Source organism: Rhinolophus sinicus, chromosome 14 (genome assembly GCF_057876585.1).
Source record: "Rhinolophus sinicus isolate RSI-liver-muscle chromosome 14, RSI-T2T, whole genome shotgun sequence".
NCBI lineage: Eukaryota > Metazoa > Chordata > Mammalia > Chiroptera > Rhinolophidae > Rhinolophus > Rhinolophus sinicus.
The window spans coordinates 19,926,719-19,952,604 of NC_142514.1; the positions used below are offsets into that span (position 1 = coordinate 19,926,719).

A 25,886-nucleotide genomic window follows, 5' to 3' on the forward strand; every position below is an offset into this window, starting at 1 on the left:
TTATCTATAACCAGCTGATCTTTTTTTGGATAGCACTATAACACCTTGTTTAACTCAAAAGAAATGGTGCGAAAAATGCCCTAGAAAGTACAGTGTGTTAATAATATTACAACAAATTCATTTGGTGTCCTCCAGGCTCTAGCATATTACAGGTGCTCAAATTATGTTAATCAAATTAAGTGAATCTATATGGTACTTTAGAATTTGCAAAGTGCTTTCAGGTATGTTACTGTATTTGGCCTTCAGAACCCTCTGAGTCAAACCAAGTATTATTCTCATTTTTAAGTATGAGGAAATTCATATACCCTTAGCAAGAATATTTTATGTATCTGATACATCTGCAGAAAGTTTCTGTTGTCATTTCTCACATTTTTCATGTCCTAAGTAATATTCAGAATCAGTCATTGACAGACCTGCCTACTCTAAATTCAGCTTGTACCACTTTGCGATGCTCTTGACTGTTTCAAGACGGCTTAGAAGAAAAGTTGGCCTGAAGTTCTTGAACACACTGCATCTTTTCTTGCCTCCAGAGAGCACTGGTTTATATTCACCACAGTGTCGGCTGGTTTATAAGTGAAGGAGCAGCAGTGATTGTTTTTTTAATATCATACATATAACATGATTTGAGTAGTAAAATGTGCAGGCTGGTCCAAGCATATGTCATTTACACCAGGAACACCTTTTTAAAAGAGTCCCTTTCTGTTACTAAGTTCCTCTGTGGTATGTAATATGGTAAATTGACCTTACCAAAATGTCAGGCCTAGGTTGGCAAATGTACAGCTTTCTGGTGAGCACGTGCAGATGTGACTTTTCATGATATTTGGCTTCTGTTAGATTGTTCATTTTTCAAATGGCTCATCTTTTCCTACTAGTGTGAGTTCCTTGTCTTCTTTCACCTACAACACCTTTCTTTAAACTTTAGGAATAGATCCCTCTTCTGTGACGTTTTCTTTTCATCCATGTTCTCCTGGAAGTACTTACGTTAGGTCTGTTTTACCTGTGATGTGAGGCATTTAGCTCAGGAGGAAGCTCCGTGTTTCCAGAATTTAGGTGTTCCCTTAGGGGCTGAAGATGTGTCATTCATCTGTGAAGAAATATCTCTGGGCTACTGGGTCACTTTTATTCTGTTTACAAGGAAATGTTTCGCTGTTTTTAGTAATTAGATTTAACTCGTGGCGGTGATGGGATTAAGTCTGTGCTGATGTGCTCGTCTTCTATAGCCCTGCCAACCAAAGACCAGATTTTAGTTTCTCCATTAGGCGCCAGTAAGATGACACATATGGCTTGGAGATAGGGAACATTTTTCAACCTGTGCAGGCCCCTCAGTATGTTTTGATTGACTCACAAACGCATTGTGCCCGTGTATAGTGATGAGTTGGGTATTTAGGAATACTCCTGTAAGTATAAAGAGTATGTCTTATACAGGAGAGACCATAGTAATGCAGAGTGCTTGGTACTAGGGGAGGGACATCGAAATTACTTCTCAGATTGACAAAGTTCTAGAAATAGGACCAAAGTAAGGCTGGAACTGCTTGAGCTGCTGATATGTTTAGTGAACAACGGTTCTTCCCTTTGACCACCTGAGGAACTAAGATTCTTGGTTTATATGAGTATTAATATTTTTGAGGCCTCTTAAAAATCATTGTTGATTCTCAGAGTTCACTATATTCCCCATTTATTCCTAATCTTCTTGCTTCTGTATATGTTCATTTGTTTGTAGAATGTAAATGGCATTCGCACTGAGGAGGTGGCTGCCGTGACCAAGGGGCCATCTACCAACCCTGACTTTGAAGGGGAGGGCCCCACGCATTCATTAATGCCTAGTAAGAGCCAAATGACCACCCCGTCGGAGTCTCCGAAAAGCTTTGACTTTGGCTCCCTCTCCATAAGCAGCAAGGAGACAGAAGAGAAGGAGCAAGGGGCCGCTGGCTGTGTTGATACTAAGGAAATGCCAAGAGGCCCCAGTGGGGAGTGTGTGGGAGTGGAGGAACAGGCCAGTGCCTTAACGTTCTCAGTATCACCAGCCTCCTCTCAGCTGCAACTTGGTGACAAAATGGCAGAGAGTAGTGAAGAACGTGTGCCACCAGGAGAGCCCCTTGGAAAGCAAAATGGATCCTTTCTTGACTCTCGTGTGGGTAACCAGTTCCCCATCCTCATTCGAAGTTTCCAGGTAGAAACTGATTCAATGATGCAGGTCTAAATGACTCACTTTGGGAGAGGGCCTGATCTGTTCTGTGGACGCGGTGGTGGCGGTGGCGGTGGTGAGGGTAGCAGCCTCTGCTTTTCTTCAAAATCACAATAAAACTGAAGCCCTTGATTACTATAAAGAAATGTATTCAGAGTAATTAACCCCATGGCTTAGAAATGCTTTCTCCCCTGATGACTTAACAAGACCCTTGGGGGTAAATTCCAGCTGTTCATCTTTATGAAGCTGGTGTGTGTGCCTCTTTTCCTTGCTATGTGAAGAGGTGAATTGATGAGATTTCTGTGATGAGGAGCCTACAGTGTCCTGAGACCGTGCTCAAAAATTCACACACTCTTAATTAAAAGGGGTCACTGATTTTTATTGTGAGAGTTCAGGCTCCAAATAATTATTTGTGTAGCCACACAGCACAGCCCGCCACTCCCACTGACCCCACTCCCACGGGCTTCTGTGATCATAGGCACTAATCTCCTATGCTAAGGTGGATGGCCACTTAACTTTATCACAACCAAATGGTAGTTTTAGGGTGATTTATATCTTGGGGAAGGTGAACTGATGGACAAGAAGCCTTTGGTATTCCACTAATGTTCATTCTTCTGAAATTCTGAGATTAATCACCAGGTGGTGGTAGAACTGATTACTTTCTTTCCAGTTTCCAAATACTGTTTCTTCTCAGTAACTCCACAGTGAACATCTGACATTGATTTGAAAGAAGTTAATGAATTCCAGGGTAATACATTTCCATGCCACTGCTGTTTCATGTGCCATTTGTACTTAGCGGAGGAAATGTGGCTGATTTTCTTAATGGTACAGTCACAAGGACAACAAAAGTGACAGCCACTTGGCAAATAGTTTTATATTCAAATTCTGAAGGTCAGTCCATAGTTTTTTTATATCACCAATCATAATTGTCTGATCTTATAGCTTTCCATTAGGCATATGAATGTGATTACAGTAATGCTGTTCTGTAATATCCCTCATGATTTGACACCTTGTCCGAGCTGCTTTGGAACAGTGTCCAAGTGTTGGGCAGAGATTGAGCTAGGCCTTTGCTTGATTAGAGCTCTCACTTTGATCAGATCAATGTCAGAAGATTAGTTCTCCACAGTCTTCAAAAGATTCTGGTAACTCTGTTTTTTTACTGCTTCACAGCCTCCCCTGGTGAAGACTCAGACTGTCACCATCTCAGATTCTGCCAATGCTGTGAAAAGTGAGATCCCAACCAAAGACGTCCCCATTGTCCACACTGAGACCAAGACCATCACTTACGAGGCTGCTCAGGTAGGACACAGTCTGAGGTTTCAGAACCAAACACTGGAGTAAACAACCTTCCTTCGCAGGGTTTCGAATCATTTGCTGCAAATCGTGCTAAGCTTTTCTGGCACAGTTCTTTTTAGAAGACATCACTGATCTAGGAATCTCCCAAATTACTTTATTAAAAGGAAAATTGTCTTGGATCTGATTGCTATGTTGACCCAATCCACTTAGGGAAGGCAGTGTATAGTGTAATGGTTAAGAGCATGGGCGTTGGGTCAAACAAACCTGAGTTCAGGTCCTGGCTTCTCCATTTGTTAACTTAAGCAAGTAACCAAACATCTCTGAGCCTTGATACCCCATCCCACCCCCCATCTCCTCCCCGAGTGATGTTAGTACCTATATCTACCTCATGATTTTGTTATGAAGATTGTGTAAGACGTAGTACCGTATTGCATCCACTTGAGCACCATGCCTGAAAGCATACATAACAGCTATAAGAAGCGTAATCAATTTAATACAATTAAATTTAATTTAAATCACATAAGAATTTAAAATTTTTGCTTCCTACTTTCAATACAATTTCTTCTTCATTATTGGTCATTTGAGTGAGCTAGGGTTGCTTATGTGGAATTGTTTTTCTTTCCCGTATTTTTTTCTTTTTAATCCACAAAAGTCAAAGGTAAGAAAAACTTTTCCCTCTATAAACTTAGCTGTTAATTCATTCCTGCAACAACTATTTCTTGAGCTTTCATATATTAGGCCAAAGCAGTGTACACGGTAAACACAGGCCCTACCGTCTGGAACTTACGTTATAATCAGAAGACAGGCAATAAAACACATAACTAAATGTATAAATTTCAGATAGTGATAAGTGCTATAAAGAAACTAAAATAAAAAGTTAGACAATATGGGATTACATGAACGGTTGTTACTTGGGATTAAAATAGTCAGGAAAATCCTCTGTGAGGAGGAGACGTTTTGGCCGAAGCCTGCAGGATGACGAGCTGGATGACTTTAAACAAATTGCTGATCTCTTTACGCCTCTGGGTCCTCAGCTGTAAAATGGGGACCATACTACCTACCATTGCAAGAGCTGGGGAAGGATTAAGTGAAATCATATCTGAAATGGTAGCTAACGCTTGATGTATTCATAGACTTTCTGTTAATGTAAGAATGCTTCCCCCTTCTCTCTCTCACGGTCTAGAGTGTGAAATTTGAGTTTGGTAAATAGTGAGAGGTTGCTTAAAGTTTTTGAACGGTGGTGATAAAATGGCCTAATTAAAGCAATGATTTTGGAAGGTGATTCCTAGAGCAGTGTGCTGAGTATATTCAAGTAGGGGGCTGCCTGGAGCAGGTCTGGGGCGATACTTGCAAAGAAATGAAGTGTAGCTTAAAGAAATGAGAAGAAAGAGCTGTGTCAAGAGAGACAGAAATGAATGAATAGGACTTGGCAGGGAAAGGGACAAAAAGGAAGGAATAGGAAATTGCTTTAAGATTGTGCACACTATTAGCCAGAGGATGTAGGAAAGAATTACTTGCTCATGGGAGGGAGCCCTTTAAGTTGTCACTACCATGGAAACAACCTAAATGTCCATCAACAGGAAACAGATGAAATAAATGATGGTACATCCAATTAAGGTCATTCTATGCAGCTATTTAAAATAAAACGTCTGATGGGAATAATCTGTGTGACAAATTGAGAAATGAGAAAGCATAGTGCAATATGGTGTAAATACCATGCAGAAATAAGTACCTGACACATATTAAAGACCAGTAATCATTTGCTATTGTTATTTACTTATTTGCTATAAGTATTTCTACTTCTGTTTTTATTATCTTGCCAGATAAGTAAGCCCAGGAATCTTTTTTGTTTTCTTTCACAAGTCTCACACTTTAGGACACATGGTGAGGAGAGGGAGAACCAGAATAGGGTTTTACTGTTTATGTGTGCGTGCGTATGTGTGCTTGAGGTCAAATTTACATACAGTGAAATGCACAGATTTTAAGTGTTCAATTTGATTGATTTCGACAAATGTGTATACCTGTATAATCAAGACATTTGGGATACAGAATATGTCCATTAGTCTTTTCTTTATAGCCTTTTCCAGTAAATCCCTACCCCTCTAGGCAGCCTCTGATTTCTATCACTCTAGGCAGCGTCTGATTTCTGTCACCGTAGCTTAGCTCTGCCTGTTCTTGGACTTCATATCAATAGAAGTATACAGTAGCACACTTTTGTGTCTGAACATGTTTTTCAGATTTATCCATGCTATATGAATCCATAGTTCACTGTTTTTTATTGTGAAATAGTATTCCATTGTGTGAATATACCACAATTTGTTTACCCTTTCATTTGTTGATGGACATTTGAATTTATTTCAGTGGGACAAATATGAATAAAACTGCTATAAACATTTATGTGCAAGTCTTTCTGTGGGCATATGTTTTCACTTATCTTGGGTAAACACCGAAGAGTGGAATTGCTGAGTCACAGGAGAAATGAATATTTAACTTTAGAAGCAATTGTCAAAGCGACAGTACCATTTCGAGGAAACATTGGTAAGAAGGTCAAGGAAAGAAAGGCTGATGTGGGAAGAGTAAGTTGGAAATCATAACAGCATCTCTGCCATCTTCTACCTTCTTCAGAGACGGAAGGGGAAGAGTGAGGGGGTGGGTGGAAGGGAGAGAAAGACAGAGTCACAGGATTAGTGCAGAAGGAGCTCTTTGAAAAGGTGCAGGCCTCCTGGCGCGCAAGTTTATATTCTTATAACAATTTATGAAATACTTGTATTTCTGTAATCTCTTTTCATCTTCGAAACAATGCTATGGTGGAGACAGAGAACATATTACAGTATTGCCTGTTATAAATGAGAAAACTCAAGTTCAGTGAAGTCGGAATAACTTGCCCAGTTATTTGAGCTAAGACCCAAAGCCCAGTCTTCAGACAAGAAGTTTCTTGCCCTGGGTCCTAGTTCAAACACTTTTACCTGTAGAACCTTGAGAAATTATTTAACCTCTCAGTGTTCTTAACTGTACAGTGAGTATAATAATAAGACTTACTCAAGGGGATGTAAAGTACAGCATAGGGAATAGAGTCAATAATGTTGTAATGACTTATGTTTGGTGCCAGGTGGGTACTAGACTTATCGGGAGGATCACTCATGAATTACAAAAATGTCCGTCCATTGTGCTGTACACCTGAAGCTAATATAAAATATTGCATGCCAACTGTAATTGAAAAATAAAAGGTATATAATCAAAAAATAATAACAATGGGACCTACTTCAGACATCGAGAGGTATAATTGAGATGACGGTTGTATTATGTGCTTGGACATAGTAGGAGTACAGTAAATATTAGTTAGGTCTGAATCTAAGGTAGATAAGTGAGTCTGGGCTGAAGAAAGTGTCAGTGACCTAGCCAGTACTATACCTGGTGTGATGGTGGCATGTGTGTAAGACTTAGGTGACACGACCATGTTCCCTCTCTTTGTTTTGTCCAGATTCCTAGCTGGAAGGGAACCCAGCTAGGGACTCTTCTTCCTAATTCTCTGCTCCTCCTTCCACCCTTCCACTCCCCCCTTCCCCCCTCTCGCAATATCTCTAAGTTTTGCCTTAATAAAATATGGTCCTACCCATAAAAAAAGTTGGAGGCCTCTGCTTATAATACAAATGACTTATATAAAGAGGCAGAGAAAGATAGTAACCTAACACAGTTTTTACTGCAGGATTCTTTATGAAAATTATTGCAATTCTTTAAATGCCCCTCTGAGACAGTGTACAATCCCTGTATTTTAGGTCATTATTCTCTGAAAATCACGTTGCCAGCCTCCGTCCTCCTAGTCTCATTTATTTCCATCTTGGTTATGGGGTTCTTAGCAGCTCCGAGGCTAACCACCAAAATGGTGACTGATAACTGTTCATCAGGCTGAGTTTGGCCCCTGTCAATCATCTCTCTTTTTTGCTAATGTCATTTCTCAGCCTGATCATAGTATGTTTGTTTTGGTCATCTGATGGTGAGCTCCAGAGAGACAAGAAGCAGCCACAGCCTTTGTTCTCTAGATGGATTAGTTGTGTATCTTGGCATTTAAAATATTTTACGCCCCTCCTATGATAAGGAGGATCCATTCAATAACAGTTTTGTTGTCAGAAATGTCATCGAGATATTACGCGTATTTCCTTCCTCTCTGCCTTAAAGGGACATTTCCTATCTCATTTGCTCCAGTCTCCCCTCTCCATCTTCAAAGAAGATAGTCAGATTCCTTGGTCCCTTAAGTCCCAGTAAGGACCTTTCCTGGTCCTTTCTAAAAAATTCAGCCTGTGATTCAGAACCTGCCCATGCCTTAGCAACCAAGAGTTTATACCTTTCCTGCCTTGGGTGGTGTGTGAAGAGTTCCAGATCTGTAGAGAACAATTGCCACTCATTAGTTTTAAGTCCTTGAGCAAATCATTCACCTTCTCTGAGCCTGAGTTTCCTTACCTGAGCGTGCTAATAAGTCTCTGCCCTTCCTGTTTATTTTGCAGGGCTCTGTGAGCATCAAAAAAGATAATGTTCCAAAGCCATTTGTGTACTATAAAATGCCATATGCGTGTACATAGTTATTGTCACCCTTGCAGAACCTATGGCTGCACTCTGCTGCCTCTTTCTGACCCACTTCTGTCACTGACCCAATGCCAAGCGCAGCTCGGCCCAGTCAACTTTTTTAGAAGGAGCCTTGTTGCCAAGTCATTTATTTTAGTTATCACTTAAGGGATCACTGTAAGGGAATCAGACTTTCGCTTTAGAATGTACAGCTGAAGAGCAAAGCTGCCTTCTGCAATGTTTGCCCACAAGGCTTCCTGCGAGGCACAGTCACAGGGTGTGCTTCCTTCTCTCCTGCAGACTGAGGACAGCAATGGGGACTTGGACCCAGGAGTCTTGCTGACAGCCCAGACCATCACTTCGGAGACCACCAGCAGCACCACCACAACTCAGATTACCAAGGTAACAGGCCAGCCAGAACTTCCTTCTGGAACCCAGTGGCATGTCGAGCTTGCTATCTCTGTGCAGGAAGGACCCCAGGCCCCAAACAAGGATTTTCTGCTCCATCCCTACTGAGCCAAGTTATTCCAGGTGTCCCAGGTGGAAAGGCCCTGCTGCTCTCCCCAGCAATAGGCCTAGGGCGACCCTGAGAGTGTCCCCGCTACTTAGCCTTCTCCTCAAGTCGCATGTGGTGTTCTCTTTACACATCCGTCTGTCTCTTTGGTCAGTGAGTCCCCTATCTGGCTATGAAGGTAAGTTTAAAATGTCAGGTTAAGGGCAGGCGTTGTTGTATTAATTATGCAACCATATTTTCCAAGCTAAAAATCAGAACTTGGGGGTCTAACAAAGAATTTTTATGTCATGTCCAGGATCAAGGCCATGGGAACTATAGTTTAGATGCTGAAATATTGGAATTATTAGAATATTGCCTATGGGGGCCAGAGGGACAACATATCTAAAATTAGAACTGCTCCCAGAAAATCAAGGATAATCCATGTTTGTTGAAGCACTAGAGGAAAGTGTATTTTCTTATCAGTAAGAAATCTGGATTTCTGACCAAGCTCATCAACACACAGCTGACCGGAAGCCAATTACTCAATGTATATAGACCTTGGTTTTCTTCATGTGTCAAGTAGGGAAACCTACCCACCCTGAGGGAATTATTGAAGGATCTCTTGACATCAGTAATATGAAAATAAAGAGCCCAATGTCAAGCTGTGTGACATTTTTGTTCAGCCTTCTGATTTTTTTTTCCTTTCGAAAATAATCAAATAAAATACAAAGGAAAAAAACAAAACACCTATCTGTTTTTTTCCTCCCAGATACTACTCAATTTCTGTAATATATGGGAGAAAGAAAAAGAGAAAAGTAAATAAGTAGAGAATTATGACTTTCTGTTTAACTTATTAAAGATTTTAGCAATCCAAGGGGCTTGAAGTATGCTCATTTAGCAGGTCCAGCCAAGATTTTGAACACATAGGTGAGAAAACTATCCTATCCAATACCCAACAGCAGATTAAAATTTGGGAGTGGAGCTTTCAGAATAACCTCTTGCTGTTTCTTTTTCCTTTGTTTTCTTCCTTTCTCATATGACCGCCTCCTTATGGTTTCAGACTGTAAAAGGTGGGATTTCAGAGACCCGGATTGAGAAGAGAATTGTGATCACAGGAGATGCCGATATTGACCATGATCAGGTGCGAATGCTGAGGAGATTCTGGGCATGGGAGGGGTCCCTGGGCAGGAAGATGGATGTATGCAAAAGTCTCCTCTGCCAGCTTCACCTCCAGAGAGCCCCCTCGGCTACTCCAACTTTTAAGAAGAGGGACAGAGGGAATCAGACCCTGGCGGCCTGTGTGATGGTGCTGCTGGTTGGGGAAGCAAAGAAGTGTAGTAGAAAGAACATGGACTTGAGATGCAAAACACCCGAGCTCAAATCCCAGGTCTCACCATATTCTGGCTTTTCACTCCCTGGGCCTCAGTTTCCTCATCTATAAGATGGGCATTTTAGCATCGTCCTCTCAAGGTTGTTGCGAGAATCGAGTGAGCTATGGATGTACAATGTGTGGCACATGGTGGGCTCCAAGTAAATGGAGCTGTTGCTGTTCAGGGGATATTGTGGGCCTGAACCTGTGCTGGAGGCAGTAGATGGTATCAAAACAAAAGGGATGTGTGATCTCTACCCAAGGGCTGTCATAGCTGAGGAGACATAGGCTTCGCTTGGTTTCTGTCCTAGGTCTAGCACTAGCTTGCTGTATGACCTTGGGCAAATCACTCTACCTCTGATTTTTTTCCCTCTCCTAAAGAGAGTAGGTTGATCTAGATAATTTCTAGGCCCTTCTGAGTGCTAAAATTCTATGATTTTATATTAATTAGGTGCTAATTCTGTGCTACAAGCAATTAGCAAATAATAAGGTCAGGATTAATGTTCCCGGTTCTCTGCCTGCTCTGGCGGGCGGTGAGGTTAGAACAGTAAAGCTGCAGAGCAGAGGGGGTGGAAGACACTGCATGCAAATGCTTCTGGAATCATTGACAGGAGCGCTGGAGCAAGAGTTCTGTGGCCTTTATGCTGATATGCTGAGTGCTTTAAAAAAAAGAAAGAAAAGAAAAAGGAAAACTGAGCTGCAGTTCCCTTGGTAGCAGGGTTGAGACTCACAGCTAAGAATGCTAGGCTCCAGGACCCAGCTGTAAGGCTGCAAAGCCCGTGAGGGGCCTTGTAGCCTGTGTGCCTCAGCTCAGGACATCCTGTTGCAACCAGCCTGTGCCCCCGACACCCAGTCTGGTGTGATTTGAGCCCTTGCTCTGTGCTCAGTCTGGGCTGGACAGCAGGAGCAGTGGGAAGGGAAGGTGTTTGGGATTTGGAGGGAGACAGACCTGGGTTGAATCTTGACCCCACAATTTATTGGTTGTATGCCCTTGAGCAAGTTATTTTACTTCTCTCAGATGTAGTTTCACCATCCTGAAAGTAAAGATAATCGTAGGTTTCTTCCAGGGTTGTTTTGAAAAAGGGACCGGCACACTTGATAGCTCAGAGAGGTGCTCCAGGCTCCCTCAGTTCTCCTGGGCACTGAGGGATTCGGGGAAGGGGAAGATACGGTGCGGGCAGGGAGGCACGGTGAGGAGGACAGTTCAGGAGGAGGAGTGCGGTGCAGGCTTTCAGAGAGAGCGAGGTGAAGGAGGAGTGAGCAAAGGGAGGCCTTGGGCTGGGCCTTGAAGTACGAGCAGATGCGTGGGGCAAAAAGGGGCCGAGAGGGTGAGCAGACCTGTAGAGGTTGTGCTTCCAAGAATGGCTTTCATGGAGTCAAGAGACCAAAAGAGGGGGTTCCCTTCTCCTGCCCCTCCGTGGCCCTCCCAGGGATCGTTCTTCAGAGCCAGGGTCACAATCAGCTGGTCGGATCTAGCTGGAGTCCTTTGTGATGGGGATGGGGGGCCTGCCTCTGAATCCCCATGCCACCGGCCTCCGGAGGCTGTGTTGGGCTCATGCACCTTGGGGTGCTCTGGGCTAGAGGCTCAGAGACTTGCAGCCCACGGAGAGCAGTGGCATCATTGCTCGTCTTTCCCTCTACTGCTAGCTTTTCTAAAATGATCAAAACGCCTCCAGATGCTAAAATAGGGTCCACCCCAAAAAGAACTAGAAGTCAGTATGGTAAAGAGGAAAGTCTGATGGACTTAAATTAAAACCCCTGTTGCATTACTTACAAGCTATGAAACACTAAGCACTTTATTAACCACTGAACCTCACTTTCCTCGTCTATAAAATGGAAATAACGATACTTCCCTCATTTGTTGGGTTGGTGTGAAGATTAATATATAATAATAACGTGGTTAGGCCAGTGCATAACGCGTAATAGAGCCTCCCACTCTTCCTTCCTTTCTTCTCCCTACTTTAGCCAAAGACATCCCTTCCTTTATGTAGCACGTGTCTTTTATTTTCCTTCCTGGTTACCCTGGGCTGAACACAGATTTTGCTTTGTCCTTTAGACTCACTTCTCAGTAAATCCTCCCAGACCCGCCCAGGCAGGTGCAGCCATTGTCCCTGAAGCCCCTCCCTGATTCCTTGAAGGCAGCTTTAGCCTTCTCTGTCTCTGTGTTTTCATTTTCAGTCCAGGAGCCTCCCTGTGTAGGATAGAGTGGGCAAGGTCATTATCAGCTTGGCGTGGCCTAACTGCCCTGGTGCTGCAGACAGGATCTGTTTGCCAGAGAAATGCTCTCCCATGACCTCTGCCTTCCTTCCTTCATCCGCCGGCTGCTTTCTGCCTGATGGGTGTCCCTTCTGTCTTTCACAGGTCCTCGTACAGGCCATCAAGGAGGCAAAGGAGCAACATCCAGACATGTCAGTGACCAAGGTGGTCGTTCACCAGGAGACTGAAATCTCTGAGGAATGAGCTCAGGTAGGGGCTCTTCTTTCTGGGGTGGAGGGTGCTCACTGGCCCAGCCTAGAGCACTGGATGGAGCCCTGGCCACTCCGGGAACCATCCCCACAACCTGCCCACCCTTGGGCTTGATGCCATGAAGTCAGGAGAGGCTGAGGAGGGTGACATAGGGGCTTATTAAATATTTGGCTCCAACTAAAGCTGCTGGGTCTCCCTGCTGTGTCTCTTGCCCTTAGCAGTACCAGCAAATGTGGGTGTCAATCCCCATGCACCTCCTGAATCTTCAGGCAGCCCTCTGCTTCTCCACCTCACCTTTCTCCTCTTCTCTCTGCTGCTCTGCTCTTGGCTATCTCAGAGGAAGAGAACAAAACCAAGAAAAGGAGGACCAGGCTGTCTGGAAATGGGGTGATCGGAGGACAGGGAAGAAATGGCTAAAGTTCCATAACCAAACTAGAGAGTTGGAAGTAGGGGAGTTGGTTTTTGGGAGACAGGGATCCAGATAAAATTGTGCCTAAAAGTAGTTTGCACATGACTTGAAAAAACTATCAACCACCAGGCAGTACTGGGTCCTGTAAAACTGCCCAGGCCTTGATTGTCATTTTAGCCACAAGAACTTGGCAATGGGACAGGGTAAGAGTCTCCTTTGCAGGGTTTAAAAACTTTGCTTCTCTTTCTTCTAGGAACTGTTTACCCCCGACTCCCTGCCCGTCTCCCATCCAAGAGAAAAACCAGCAAAATGACAAAGAAGCTAAGCTGCAATAGTCAGACTTCAGACTTTCAAGATTATTCTAACCACCAGAAAATTAATTTCATTTTCTATTTGGAGTTTATACCAACAGAATCTTCTAGATGTCACTGATCCTTTGGAATACCTTTTTCTATATTGTGATACCAGAAATTGTTCAACTTTTCACTCTATGGACTGTTTTTAAAGAGCTTTTTGGTTTTTTTAATGGGGTGACTTGTAACCCCTTCAACCTATCCTCTCCTGATTTATTTCCAACCCAGATACTGACAGCGTCCACAGAATTCTTTGGGAAATCCTCCAGACTCTGTCAGCTGTGTTGGGGGGCCAAAGCCAGCTTATTGGGGCTGCCTTGCTCCTTCCCTAGTTTCATACCCTTTGGATGACAGCAGAAACTTCAAAAACCAGCCCTTTCTCAGAACCAATGACGTGACTTTACCGGAATGTCAGGCAGGGTGGCTGCCCTGATACACACACCCCAGGAAAATGTCCCTGTCCCTTTCTGGAGGGTGGTTTTGGTGAGGCAGAGACCTCTACTAAGAATGTAGTGTTGCTTTTCCTTCCTCCCTCCTGTTCTTTCTTTTTGAAGCTTCTTTAGATCAAAGACATCAGAAGTTGCTTCAGATAATCTGATACTGTGAATGTTTGAACAGATCCGTGGCCTTCACCTCCCTGCCCTCCCTCCCCTTTTACCTCATCAGAAGCAGTAGCTCTGCTAAGTGCTCCCCCCACCTCCCATCTCAGGAGACCAAAACTCACGGAGAAATAGGCACTTTGGGCCAAAAGTACTAATGGCACATGTTTCGTGGTGATTTGGGCAAAGAAAGTGAATGAGGTTTTTGAAAGGTTTTCTAGTTCTGGGAATGTGCGCTTCACACAGGCGTGGTGGGGTTTACCTCAGTCAGATCTGGCTCAGAAGTATTTCCAGGTGACTGCCCTGGGCCTCTTCTTTAATCCTGGGATGGGAAGGAATGTGACTCAGGAGGTTGTGTACCTTGACCTGTCTTCTCCCCACCAGCACCCGCCTGCCCACAAGGGAACTGGCTTTTAGGGGCCATCCTTCCCACAAGACCCCACATGCTAAGGGGTATAGCACCAGCTCTGCTCATTCCCACTCACCAGCTGAGCCCGTCAGGTTTTGTAGGCTTGGTTTTAATGGTGGGTTTGGCTTTAATTTTTTGTGTGTTGTTTTGGTTTTGAGAATGAGGACTGATGTCCCCAATTCCACCATTCCTGGTACATACTTGGGGGCATTTTTATTAAGTAGGGCTTCTCTAATGTTCCAGCTTGCTTCCCACAAACAGATATGCCTGCAAGTTCTTAGAATCCTAATTCTAGGACAGAAATGAATTCATGAGGTAGACAGTGGGTCAGAGTCTACAGTCCCAGGGGGCTATGGGCAGTGAGCAATAGAGAAGTCTCACGCCTCTGTCGTCCACGGTAGGAGCCAGTGGTGTGTCCAAAGTGTCTCCTGGCTGAGTTTTGTTTAGACGAACTCAGTTGGTTTGAGCTGATTTCACATGCGTGCATTTTTTTATTTTTTTTTTAGTAGCTATGTGAGGTTGTTATTAACCAACAGGCAGCTTTCTCTGGGGAAGGGCAGGAAGAGCTCAGGTGGGATGTGACAGGCTTGGGGAGATTGTCCTATCTCAGGAACAGATTTAAAGCCTGTGGGCATGGCATCTAAAATGATGGGGTTTTCTGGGTAATGCCCAAGCCCGGGCTGTGTTGCCAGGAGTGGTGGTGAGGTCAGAAGTCCAGCTCACATCAAACAAGCATGTAACATGAGCTCACTTCCCAGTGGCCTGCTGTCCTGCTAAAAGCTCCTGTGACTCCCAAAGCTGAAACCTGTGGAATGAAGAGGATGGGGAAAAAGAAGAGAGCACAGTGCACTAGAAATCTGGCAGACTGAATATTCCGTGCTATCCAGATCAGTGTGGCAGCTTTCAGAGCACGGGACCATGCATCGGGCCAAACCTTGCCCTCAGCTCTGTCACCAACTCAGTACATTTCTCCGCTCTGCTTCCTTGTCTATAAATTGGACCAGAAGATCTGTAATGCCCTTCCAGCCCTGAGAAGCCATGATTTGGACAAGCTAGCATGAGGGGTGTCCTTCCAGACCTCTTCCCCTTTCCTTCCTCTCTCGTAACAGATCTTGGGGTTGGGCAATAGTTTGGGTGTTTTTTTTCTTCCTGCAATTGTCTGTGTGTGTGTGAGAGAGAGAGAGAGAGAAAGAGAGGGAGAGAGAGAGAGAGAAGAAAAACAGACTCTGTCCAGGTGGAAATGCAGAGGGGACTTGGCAGCAGTTTTCTTAAAGTGACTCAGACACACCACAGTAACAACTCGCACTGCAATTTTATTTTTATTTCACTTGAGAAATAAAGACTTCCTCCAAGCCACATGAGGTCTCTGCCACCTACCCACCTACCAAGCTAGACCTGCATTTTATAAGCTGAGGGCCCACAGAGCCTGGCTGCAGAGGCCTGTCAGGGCCTCTTTGTCCCCTCCCCAGGCCCCCCACCGTATGTTCTGCAGGGCAGCCAAGGGGGAGGGGACAACAGTCCCCCTTGGGAAATGGAGCCAGAGCTGTGGCCTGTCCCACACCGAGAAATGCTCATAGGAAATACCTGCCCAGGATCTCAGCCCCAGGCAGCGGTTTTACAAATCTTTCTCAAATGTATTATTTTGGTGACAAAAATGAAGGAGCTTTGTAAAATTTTTAAAAATTATGAATCATATCAAGTAGTTGTTTACATTTCTTGACAAAATAGGAACTATGGCAGCAGAATCAAATTGGCAAAATCCTTAGATTAAATAGGCAATAATTAGGTCTGCTGTTTTGGCCTTTTGTAGTAAGAGAAGTGGCTGTAGTGTTTAGGTATGTGTTTGGTCTTGCTTCTTGTACTGCATTTTTCAATAAACTTTAAAAAAAAAAAAAGACTGAATCTGAGGATTAATCGACTTTTAAAGTTCTCTTCCCCTACCAGCAATTTGGGAAATTTTAGACCCAAATTCAAGCCATTTTCTAAAGTAAGCTGCCCACATCGGCCAAAATGCAGCTTGAATGTTGTATAAAAGGATTTCTGAGAACTGGTGAATGCTTTTTGCCAACTGGAGGGAGATTTTGCAGCATGACAAAGGAGAGAAGGGGGCTTCTCAGACCTATTTGGGGAGGGGCTAACCCCTGAGCATGAAGGCATTGGCAGTAGTGTAGCCTTAGTGGGATGTACCCTGCATGGCTGAGAGAAGAAAGGGTTCCCATCCCAGATGGCAGTGAAGGCGCTCAATTCTACCCCATTGCCCATCTTACCAGAGGTCCAAACACCATCACCAGTGCCACCTTGGAGGGAGCCTGTCCCAGCTTGTAACATCTCAACCTGCCTCCCAAGTCTTAGGGGGTCCTTGCCCACCACTCTGGGATTGCCAAGACACCAGGTGCATCTCCCAATCACCCTGGCTTGGACCTCTAGCCGCCTCAGGTACCTGTCCAAGGCTAAGGCCACTTGGAGGCTGAAGGAATTCCTGAGGCTGAGTCATGCTGGTCTCCAGACTCCACATTAAAACACATTCTCTCCAGGTTATTGAAACTTTGTGCAGTTGGCTGTTGTCTGCCATTTCTCAGGATGCCTTAACAGCTCGGGATGCTGGGTCCCGTGCATCCATTCCCCAGTCTGGGAGGTGACTGAAGCATCTACTAGACATTGGGATTTCTGGTCCTGTTACCATGGTCCATGCTGCAGCCTCATAGCAGGTTGTCGTCCCCTGCTCCTCAAACCTGGGCCCCCAAGTCCCCGCCTCCTCCCAACTTGGCATAACCCCCCAGACTGAGGCGGTCCAGTCGTGGCCAGCTTCGGTGAGCACAGTCCCGAGCTGCTGGGGCCCCAAGCAGGAGCTCTCCAAGGCCCAGATCCAGAGACTTGGAGTGTTCAATGCAGGAACCAGAGGGCTGCACGGTGATAATCACATGGCCAGTCTGAGTCCGTGGACCCCAGGGTGGAGGCAGCCCCGGGCCCTTCAGCGGGTAACTATTGAGCAGGGCAGGTAACCCCAAGCGAGGATTAGCAGGCTCTGAACGCAGACTCCGCACTGACGGGACAGGTGAGGTACCCCGACGCGGGGACAGGTCCCAACTTTCTGGCTCCGCACAGCCTATGGCTCGTGGAGTCCTGGGACCGGGACTGGGAAGGAGCGCGCAGTCCCAGCCCGGGCCGTCGGGGGGCCGAAGCGCCTGAGCCCGAAGCACCCCCTGGCGAAGCCGTCGCGTCTCCAAGTCTCGGTTCTCGTAGAGCAGCGTATTGGCGCAGATGAACACGAACAGACCGACGCCCATGACCACAGGCCCAAGGAGCCGCAGCCGCTCGTGCGGGCCATGGGCCCGGCCGGCCCCGCGACCCTCACGTCGCAGCTCGCTCACGGGGGGTGCGCTGGCATTGGCAGCCCGGGGCCCTGGGGCCCCTGTACGGTGCGGCCAGTAGCCGGCCACCGCGATGCCCATGCCTACCAGTACCACGAGCGCCCCCAGCGCCGCGAAAGCCCCCGACGGCGAGCGCAGCCGCAGCCGCGCCCGCACCCGCAGAGGCTCCGGCGGGGAGCGCGGGAGCCGGCGCCGGCCCAGGCGGCGGCCCAGGCGAGCGACGCGGCCCTCGGGGCTCCTCCGCACCTCCCCGCAGTCTCCCGGACTCCCGACCGTCATCTTGCCGTCGTCTGGGCGCTCTGCAGAGAGAAGACGGGAGGCAAGGATTCAACCGACGGGCCTAGAGTCGCAGCGCGAGGATGGGGGACCAAATCCGAGAAGGAAGATCGGGCTGCCTCGCCCAGGACGCTTGGAGATCCCTGGCGGCCACCCCCGGATTTTCCCGGGCTGCCAGGCGGGGAACCGCCCCCACTCCGGTTTTCCGCAGCGGCGCTCGGAGCCAGGGTTGCGCGGCAGAAGCCCGAGTTGGCCCGGCCCGCGGGCGGAGAGGAGGGAGGGGGGCGCCGGCTGCTCCCTGGCGCATCGTTGGCTGCGGGGCTCCGGCCGCCTGCGCCCTCTTCGCCAGCCCGCGGGTACCCGGCCTCGGGAGGTGTGGGGCCACCAGCAGCAGCGCCTCCAGGGTAAGTCCTGCCAGGGCGCGACCTCACCTCCGCACGTGGCTGCGCCGTAGTAAAGGAGGAAGGTGGCGCGCAGACCGCCCGGGTCCGCTGGGGTCGCTCGCGGGCCCCACTTCCCCCTACTGCGCTTTACATACCGCAGCGTAGGAAGGAGGGGGTGTCACTGACTACAGCCTCTTCCTACCCGCCCCCTCCTTCCAGACCTCCTCAGCCAGCACAGCTGCAGCAGGAGAGACTTCAGCAAGACTCCGGGAAGACCGCTCTGACCACGACCAGCGGCCGACTTTGCCCAGAATTTCTTTAAACTCCGCGCGGAACAGGCTGCCGTGTTCCCCAGCAGCCGGGATTTGGCGGGCAGGAGGCAGGGAGCCGCGGGGCCGGGCGCAGGGTTTTGTCCAGCGGACTCCCCTCCTGGCTATCCCGTCGGCCGGGACAAGGCTGTTCCCAGTTTGCAGCGTTTCCAATTCGGGCTCTTCGGGATGAATCATCCCCCCTTCCCGCCGCCTGGCCTCCTTTCCAGCCTCCTCCGCCCGAGGCCTCAGTGGCCCGCGTCCCGGCCGGAGCAGCACCGCCCCTCCGCCTCGGGCCGCCCCGCTGAAGCCCCTCCCGGCTGCTGGTTCGACCTGGCCTGCGGCCTGGAGACTGGATCCGGGCCGGGGCAGGAATAACAGGGCTGCGTGTGGTGTGGCCCCCACGGAAGGGAGGGTGTGGGAGGAAATGGGGGCCTCTCCCAGGCGCCCGGAGCCTCAGGAGAGGAGGGTTAGGACCTTGCGGTCCAATGGTGCATCCTCACACCCCCAATCTGGTTTCTAAACAGCTCCAGCGCTGGAACCCGCCCCTAGGCCCCTAGGAGGAGGCCTTGCTACCCCACCTACTCCCCATCCGCACCCCTGACGCTCAAAGCAGGACATCCATCCCTGCCTCCAACAGGAGAGCTGAAATCTCAGGGCCTAGCATGGAGCCGCAGCGTCTACAGCCGGTTTTTCATAGATAGCAGGCATCTGCAGCCCAGAAAGGAGCCTGCCGTTGTCACACCGCCACCCAAGGCGGGGGGCTCCACCAGGACCGACGCCATGCCTCTGGACCTAGCCCAGCGCTGGGCACTTCTCGGCACAACCACAGAAGCTTCCTGGCAGGAGGCGAGGCCCATTCCACCCTTGTCTCTGAATGTGGAGTCCGTTCCCCAGCCCCAAGCTGGCGAAGTGACCACCCCGCCCCAGGCCAAAGCTGGCGCCCCAGCCCCAACTCCGGAAAGGTCACCCCTGAGCCCCCGCGCGACCCTGAGAGGAGGGAGGCGCAGGCGTGCAGAGAGATGGAGACATGCCTCAGAGACCCCGAGGCTCTGGAGGGCGTGAGTCACGCTGGGGACCCTAGGGAGGCTGAAACTTGGAGACACAGTCCGAAGGTCCCAGGGCGCGGGAAGTTGCTCGGGACCAGGTCCGGGCACTCCGGGATCCCGACTCCGCCCGCGTCCACACTCTGGCCGGGAGGAGGGGGGTAGAAAGGGAGGACCCGGCTCCCGCCCACCCCGGGGCCTTTCCGGAGGGCGGGGCCAAACAAAAAGTTAAGGAAAGTGGGAAACGAACCCCGGGACCCTATTTTTGCTCACCTGGCGCCGCAGCGCCCGGGTGGTCCCGGTCCGAGTCCGCGCGCTACGGCTCGCGGCACTGCCGCGGTCTCCACGGAATCTGGGCCCCGGGTCCCGCCCCTCCCGGGCCCCGCCCCGCGCCTCCCCGGCCCCGCCCTCCAGGAGCCGGGGGTACAGTCTGGCCCGCGCCCCGCCAGGCTCCGCCACTGGAAGAAAGCAACAACTCAGGTCCGAGGGTCGCAGGTAAGCGCTCTGTGCGCGCCTGGTGACCCGGAGAACCGGGGACCCTAGTCCCCCGCTTACGTCATTCGCAAAGGGCCGGGAAGGCTCTATTCCCACGTGGGGAAAGTGAGACCGGAGTCCGAGAGTCCCCTGCTAAGCTCCGTAGCCTGAGCGTGCGTACGGGGTTTGAAGGCCGCAGGCCCTCCGGCGCCTTTCAAAGCCCCCCAGTCCAGGCGCCCGGGAGAGGACTCGCGTTGGGGGGCGTCTGAGAGCCCACTGCTACCCAGCGCCGTCCGGGAAGCTGCCCATAGGAAGCAGCCGGAGTTCCTGCTCTGCCAGCCCTTCCTCTATCTGAGCTTCACCTGTACAATGGACATAATGGTGTGCGCTTCGCAAGACGCTGAAGGGCGGAAACTTGGGCAGTGAGGACGGGGCGCACCACACCGGGCATTGCCCCGGACACCCCCGCAAGCTCTCAATGAATATATCATGGCGGGGAGGGTGGAATAGGGATGAGCCCGCCCCCAAAGCTCAGAGAATCAAATGAGGTGTCGCAGAGCGTGCCCCTCTAACCCCCCTAAGAAGATAAGCCCAATTTGGGGGGGAGGGGCAGTGCTGTCCCAAAGGAGGAGGAGGCCACTGAGGGCCGCGGAGCCCAGGCCGACAGGCCTGAAGGGGGCGACCCAGCTTTCGTGCCCCGCCGGTCCCCAGAGGCAAGAATGTGGAGCGGAGCACGGGGGTCGGCTGGCGGCCCAGTTTCCATGATGCGGGGGCGGGCTCAGAGGAGGGGGGTGCGGGCGGATTGCCAGGCTTTGCACCGGGGCCCCCCTCACTCCCGCAGCCCGGCCGGGCCCCTCGGGAAGAATTTCCGGCCTGGGATTGATTAGAATCCGACCCTCCCCCGGCCGTGGAGACCCCCCGGCACGCGGGGCGCGAGGGGAGGGGGATGGGAGGTAATGAGACCCGGCTGTGCGCACCGGGCAGGGAGGGGGAACTGGAGGAAGTCGCTGGCCTGGGCTACCCCACCTCCCAACGCGTGGCAGTGGGGTCCCGAATCCACACCGTACAGCTAGGCCTCGAACACAGGCTCCGGGCCTCTGGCTCGGCCACGGGGACTTGGGGATGGCCTCGGCGCCCCCAGGAGCTCCTCTCCCAGCCCCATGGGGCCAGGCATCGTCGGGAGCGACCGCGACCACCCCTGGGAGCGGAGCCTCCTCCGGTGGACCGACCCTGAGCATACCAGCGTCCGGGGAAGGCCACAGTGGGTGGGGCCGACCCTCGGCTCCCGGGGCTGCACCCCTGCGGTCCAAGAGCGAGGCCACGGTCGCCTTCCTGTAGCCCACGTGGGACTGAAGACTCCTGCGGCCTGAGCTGGGAAGAGAACGCCCTCCTCTCTGCTCCTGGGTTGTTGCCTGCACTCCACAGAGGCAGCAGCCTCCTTCCTGTCTTTTCCCACCTCCTGCTTCCCGCCATCTCCTTCATCGACCCTGCACTTCATCCACCATCCACCCGGCACACACTGACCCACCGCGTCCCGGCCTCCGCCCTAGCAGATTCCCTCCTACTACTCCCTCAACGGGCCCACTCAAAACTGGTCCCCTTCCCCACTCATTGCTCTTCCTGGGGACACGAACTCTGGAGGCCAAAGCCTGGACTGTGTCACCTCCCTTGTCCCTTGATTTTATCACTTGCTTCTCCTGCCTGCCCCTCCCAGCTTTTCCCCCTCCCTGGCCCTGTCCTCCCCAGTGTTGGGGCTCCTTTAGCCTGGGCCCACAAGCTCAACCTCACTGTCAGCAGCCAGACCCCTCCCCGGAAGTCTCCCTGGGATCAATGATCCTGCCCATTCCTGCTCCTTTCATCCCCTCCAAGACCAACTACACCACATGTCACCTTAGGCCTCTTCCAGTGAATTCATCAGGGCTGGTGGGCCCTGCTCTTGCAATCTGGAATTAGCCGCCTTCTCCCTGCTCCAGGGCGCTGTCCTGCCCCAGGCTGTGCAGTGGGGCACCAAGCATCTCTACACTGAATCTGAACCCATCACTCACTCCCTGCGTAAAACCTTCAATGGCTCCCCAGAGTGGACCAAATGAAGTTTAAAATCCTTTCTCATCACGAATTGGCTCTTGCCCCTCTCACACTCCCGGCTCCTGGATAGCTGAACTTGTTTCCACCCCCCAATCTGAACTCTGGCCTACCTTGATGGTCCCGTGGGCTCCTACTCATCCTTCAGACCTTCTCTGGACCTTCTCCAGGCCCCTAGAGCTAGCCAGCCCCTCCTCCACCCCTCTATTATACACCCTCACACAAGCCTCCTCTTGCTCAGGTGCATTGAAGTCAGTGTTTGGGAATTGAGTCCATTTCCTGTCTGTGCCCCCTCCCCAGCCGTGATCGCAGAGGGGCAGGACGGGATCTGTCTTGCTCACCCCTGGAGCCCTGTGCCTGCCCACAACTGGCTCTGGACTGGCCTGTGTCTCCCCCACGCCAGGGCCCCCTCCATCCCTGCCCCCCCCCCCGACATCAGGAGAGAAAGGACTCAGCTCTCTGTCTCAGTTTCCCCATCCGTAAAACAAAGGGAGGAATAATACCTCCTAGTGTGAAGATTAAATAAGCGTACACATGTTCAACATCTGGCACAAAGTGGATGCCCGCCAAACAGCTGCTCCCTCCTCTCACCACCGGGTTTCAGTCATAGAGGGCAGGGTTTGGGAGCTGTAGAAACCTTCCCTGGGGTCATTTGGGGTGGTGGGGGAGAAAAGTGTCCCCTTTCCTAGACATAACTCCTTTCAATTCTCTTGAGAGCACTAGGAAGTCATTGTTATGCCCAGTTTTCAGGAAACTGGCTCAGAGAGGCAAAGAGATCTGCCCACAGAGACACAGCCAGACTGATCAGTGCCCTCCCACTCTGCAGAGGGCTGTCCACTGGGTCTGCCTGGTTTGGCCCTGAGGACGTGCAGATGTGTGGGCAGCAGTGGCCTCAATATTGGGACACTGATTTCCTCCAGAATCTGTCCTGGCCTCTATGTGACCTGGACTCCTTCCCTTCTGAAGGAGGGGCCTGGCTGAGCTGTCCCCAGGGGACCAGGGTGGTCAGCATTTCTCCCCAAAGCTTCTCTGTGAAGGCAGGGAACTGGACACAGTGACCCTGAGGTCCCTGTCTACCTGAGGCTCCATGTCCTGTGCAGAAGCCACAGTGGGGAAGGAGCAGTTGTCATCTGCTTGTCACTGCCTCACCCTGGGCCACAGAATAGCATGGGCCTGGAAATTAATGTCTACTTTAGGAACAACCAGTGTGACCCCTGCTAGGCTGCCCCAGATTTCCTGCCTGAGCCCCAGGGGTTTCTAAAACTATCCTTGTCTCAGGGCTGCCCTGGGCCCACTTAGGACATAGCCCTGTGCCACCATGGCTCCCCGGCGAGACCACAACCTCAACTGAGAATTCAGACACAGGTTCAGAGGGAGAGTATGGCTCTGAGTCCCAGTTTTGATTATGCTGCTCAGTCATTCCCTGGGTGACCTTGGGCACATCACAGCACTCCCTCACAGCTCCTGCCTCTCAATTTGTACCTCACAGGAAGGCCTGGTGTGCTGACTGGCAAGTAGAATGCAGAACCCCAGTTCCAGGGCGTTCCAGGAAACCAACGCTCAGAGAGGGGCTGTCACTTGACCAGAGTGACCCAGGTAATGGCATTCCTGCTGGGTTTCAGGGCCAGAAGAGTTTTCCACAGTCACAAGGTCCCATCCGAGGCCCAGGCCCTAGGGGATTCTGGGATTTGAACCCTAAATGCATCTCCTGCCACCCCATGGAAGCTCTGAGCTGGGTCCCTGGGTGTCTCTGGGCCTCCAGCAAAGCCCTTAGGCAGAATGAGTCCCCGTCTCCATTGCTTTCCGAAGCCCAGAAAAGAGGAGCCTGGGTGACACTGGGAAGGTCAAGGAGGCCGGACCCTCCTGGGGAACAGGGTAAACCCAGCCTCCGCCTGAGTCCCTAAGCTGAGGCACAAGAATAGAAACATCGCCATCTCACCGAGCTTCCCCAGCTACCAGGCTCTGTATACCTGTTACCTCCTTAAGTGTGCAGGACCACCCCAAGTGTGAGGTGCTGCTATCACCTCGTGTCACACATGTGGAACTGAGCTTCAGCGAAATCCAGGCCAGTGAGGACCTGTCACCGGGTCCTGCAGAGAGCAATTCTGAGGCTCTCAGATCACATGGTCTAGTTTCTCCCACCCCTAGACGCCAACCCTGGACTGGTCCCAGTTCTGTCTATAACGTGGAGTCAGATACCAGCTTCCAGAGATCGAAATAAAGTGCTCTGTAAACAGTAAAGACAAAGTAAGGAGGTCCAGAAAGGGTGAATAACAGGCCCCAACAGTCACACAGCCTGACGATGGGTCAAGTCACCCCAATTCCCATCTCGGTGAGGCAGGACTCCAGTTCTTGGGTGTATCACCCTGCCTCCGAGCTGTGCCGAGAGCTTGTTACCCAGGCCGGGGCAGAGGGCAGAAGGAAGTACACTAGAGGCATAGAGGTGAAGACGCGGAGCGGGTGGACTCAGAAAGGCCCGAAGCCGGAGGCAGGCGGGGCTGCTGCTGGAGCTGGCGTTGGCGCCACCTGGCGGCGAGGTCTCGCACCTGCACCCGCTGTCTCTGGCCTCCCGCAACCAGGGCCGGGGTGCCCGGCACCCCCGCCCGCCCGCCCGCCCTTCTTTCCCTTCCCGGTCCAGAGCGCCGCCGCGTTTGCAGCAGAGAAGCAGGGGTCCAATCCCGCCTCTCCGCTGACTCCCCGCGCGGGGATCCTGGACCGCACGTGTTATTCTCGGGCCTCGGGGCCCCATCCAGAACCCGGGGTCACTGGCTTTCGGACCTCATGGATGCGCTCCCTAGCACACCGCAGGTTGCCTAAGATAGAAAGAATTCCGCCTGGGGAGGTCGGAGTGTGGGGAGAGGGAGGACACCAAACTGTGTGGCCGAACCGTTCGGAATAAAGCCCGGTGAGGGCGTAGGGGTGGAGGGTGGAGTCAGACTGACCCGGCGCGGAAGCCCCTCAAGCGCGGTCCCTGTAATCCTTATAACGGCCCAGAGATGGCAGCACCACCCCCATCCCTGCCCCGCAGACAGGAAACGGGCTCAGACACAAAATGGTAACTGCCATAGCTAAGCTGGACTCCACGACTGCCTGATCTAAACCCAAATTCTGGTCCTGGGTGACTCGCCCCGGGCTTGCTGTGCCTCTTCCGTTCCTAGTTTGGGCATCCAGCCCAGACCTGTGGAAGTTTACTTTTTTATCAGACAGGCCAGATGTGCACTGATGCTTGTGGTTGTCAACGGGAATGACGCTGTACCTTGGCTCTGTCTTCTTGAAGAAAGAATTCCATCAGGAGACAGAGTTTGTGCAGCACACAACGCAGGAAGTTTATTAGTAAAAGCAAGTCCACTCTGAGATATGGAGCAGGCTGACCCAAGAGAGGGAGGCAGCCTCTCCTTACTTTGTGTTTTTATTTCTATGGGTAGAATTGTCTCACCCCCGCCCCCCAGTACCTCTCATTCTCCCAGCTGGCCTGCCTCCTGCTCTCTTCTCCCTCCCAAGGTTGTCTGAGCTCATTACAATGGTCCTGAGAAGCAGGGTGTATATTCTGATAAACAGGATGGTTTTTTTCTCTCTCTCTAGCTTCTAATAATACATCCCTTTGATTCAGGGGCATGTGTGAGCCTGGAATCCTGCTGGGCTAGTGAGGCGTTGGTGCCCTAGGGGAGGGCAGCTGCAGGGTACCTAAGCAGGAGCTGCAGCCAGGGCTTTCTAACTGGGGCTGGGTCTCTCCTCATTTCTATCTACCCACCCACCCTATCACTCCCCCGTCAGGAGTTTGAAACCCTGAAATCTTTTAGGAAAGGG

General features: G+C 50.6%; 2 protein-coding genes across 22 annotated transcripts in view; one reads left to right on the forward strand and one right to left on the reverse strand.

Annotated features, from left to right (window-relative positions):
- EPB41 (erythrocyte membrane protein band 4.1) overlaps positions 1 to 15,335 on the forward strand; it is a 168,095-nt gene extending 152,760 nt beyond the window's left edge. For 10 of the 20 annotated variants that reach the window (XM_088790794.1, XM_088790795.1, XM_088790793.1 and 7 more), the window contains 5 exons: positions 3,356 to 3,484; positions 8,342 to 8,443; positions 9,595 to 9,675; positions 12,265 to 12,369; positions 13,032 to 15,335. In XM_088790794.1, coding sequence (XP_088646920.1) covers positions 3,356 to 3,484; positions 8,342 to 8,443; positions 9,595 to 9,675; positions 12,265 to 12,363 — 411 coding nt within the window. In that variant the 3' untranslated portion in view covers positions 12,364 to 12,369; positions 13,032 to 15,335. Of the gene's footprint in view, positions 1 to 1,720; positions 2,171 to 3,355; positions 3,485 to 8,341; positions 8,444 to 9,594; positions 9,676 to 12,264; positions 12,370 to 13,031 lie in introns of all 20 variants that reach the window. The other 10 variants (XM_088790787.1, XM_088790769.1, XM_088790774.1 and 7 more) reach the window with 2 other exon arrangements.
- A 97-nt stretch (positions 15,336 to 15,432) lies between these two features.
- TMEM200B (transmembrane protein 200B) lies at positions 15,433 to 20,082 on the reverse strand. Of its 2 annotated transcripts, none has more exons than XM_088790804.1 (2): positions 19,797 to 20,082; positions 15,433 to 17,809 (listed from the first exon to the last, which is right to left on the reverse strand). In XM_088790804.1, exon 2 carries the CDS (start codon positions 17,787 to 17,789, stop codon positions 16,866 to 16,868), a length of 924 nt encoding a protein of 307 aa, XP_088646930.1. In that variant the 5' UTR covers positions 17,790 to 17,809; positions 19,797 to 20,082; the 3' UTR covers positions 15,433 to 16,865. The 2 variants fall into 2 exon arrangements, with proteins under 2 accessions (XP_088646930.1, XP_088646931.1); XM_088790805.1 differs by lacking the exon at positions 19,797 to 20,082 and adding an exon at positions 18,391 to 19,377.
- Between the last annotated feature and the right edge of the window lie 5,804 nt (positions 20,083 to 25,886).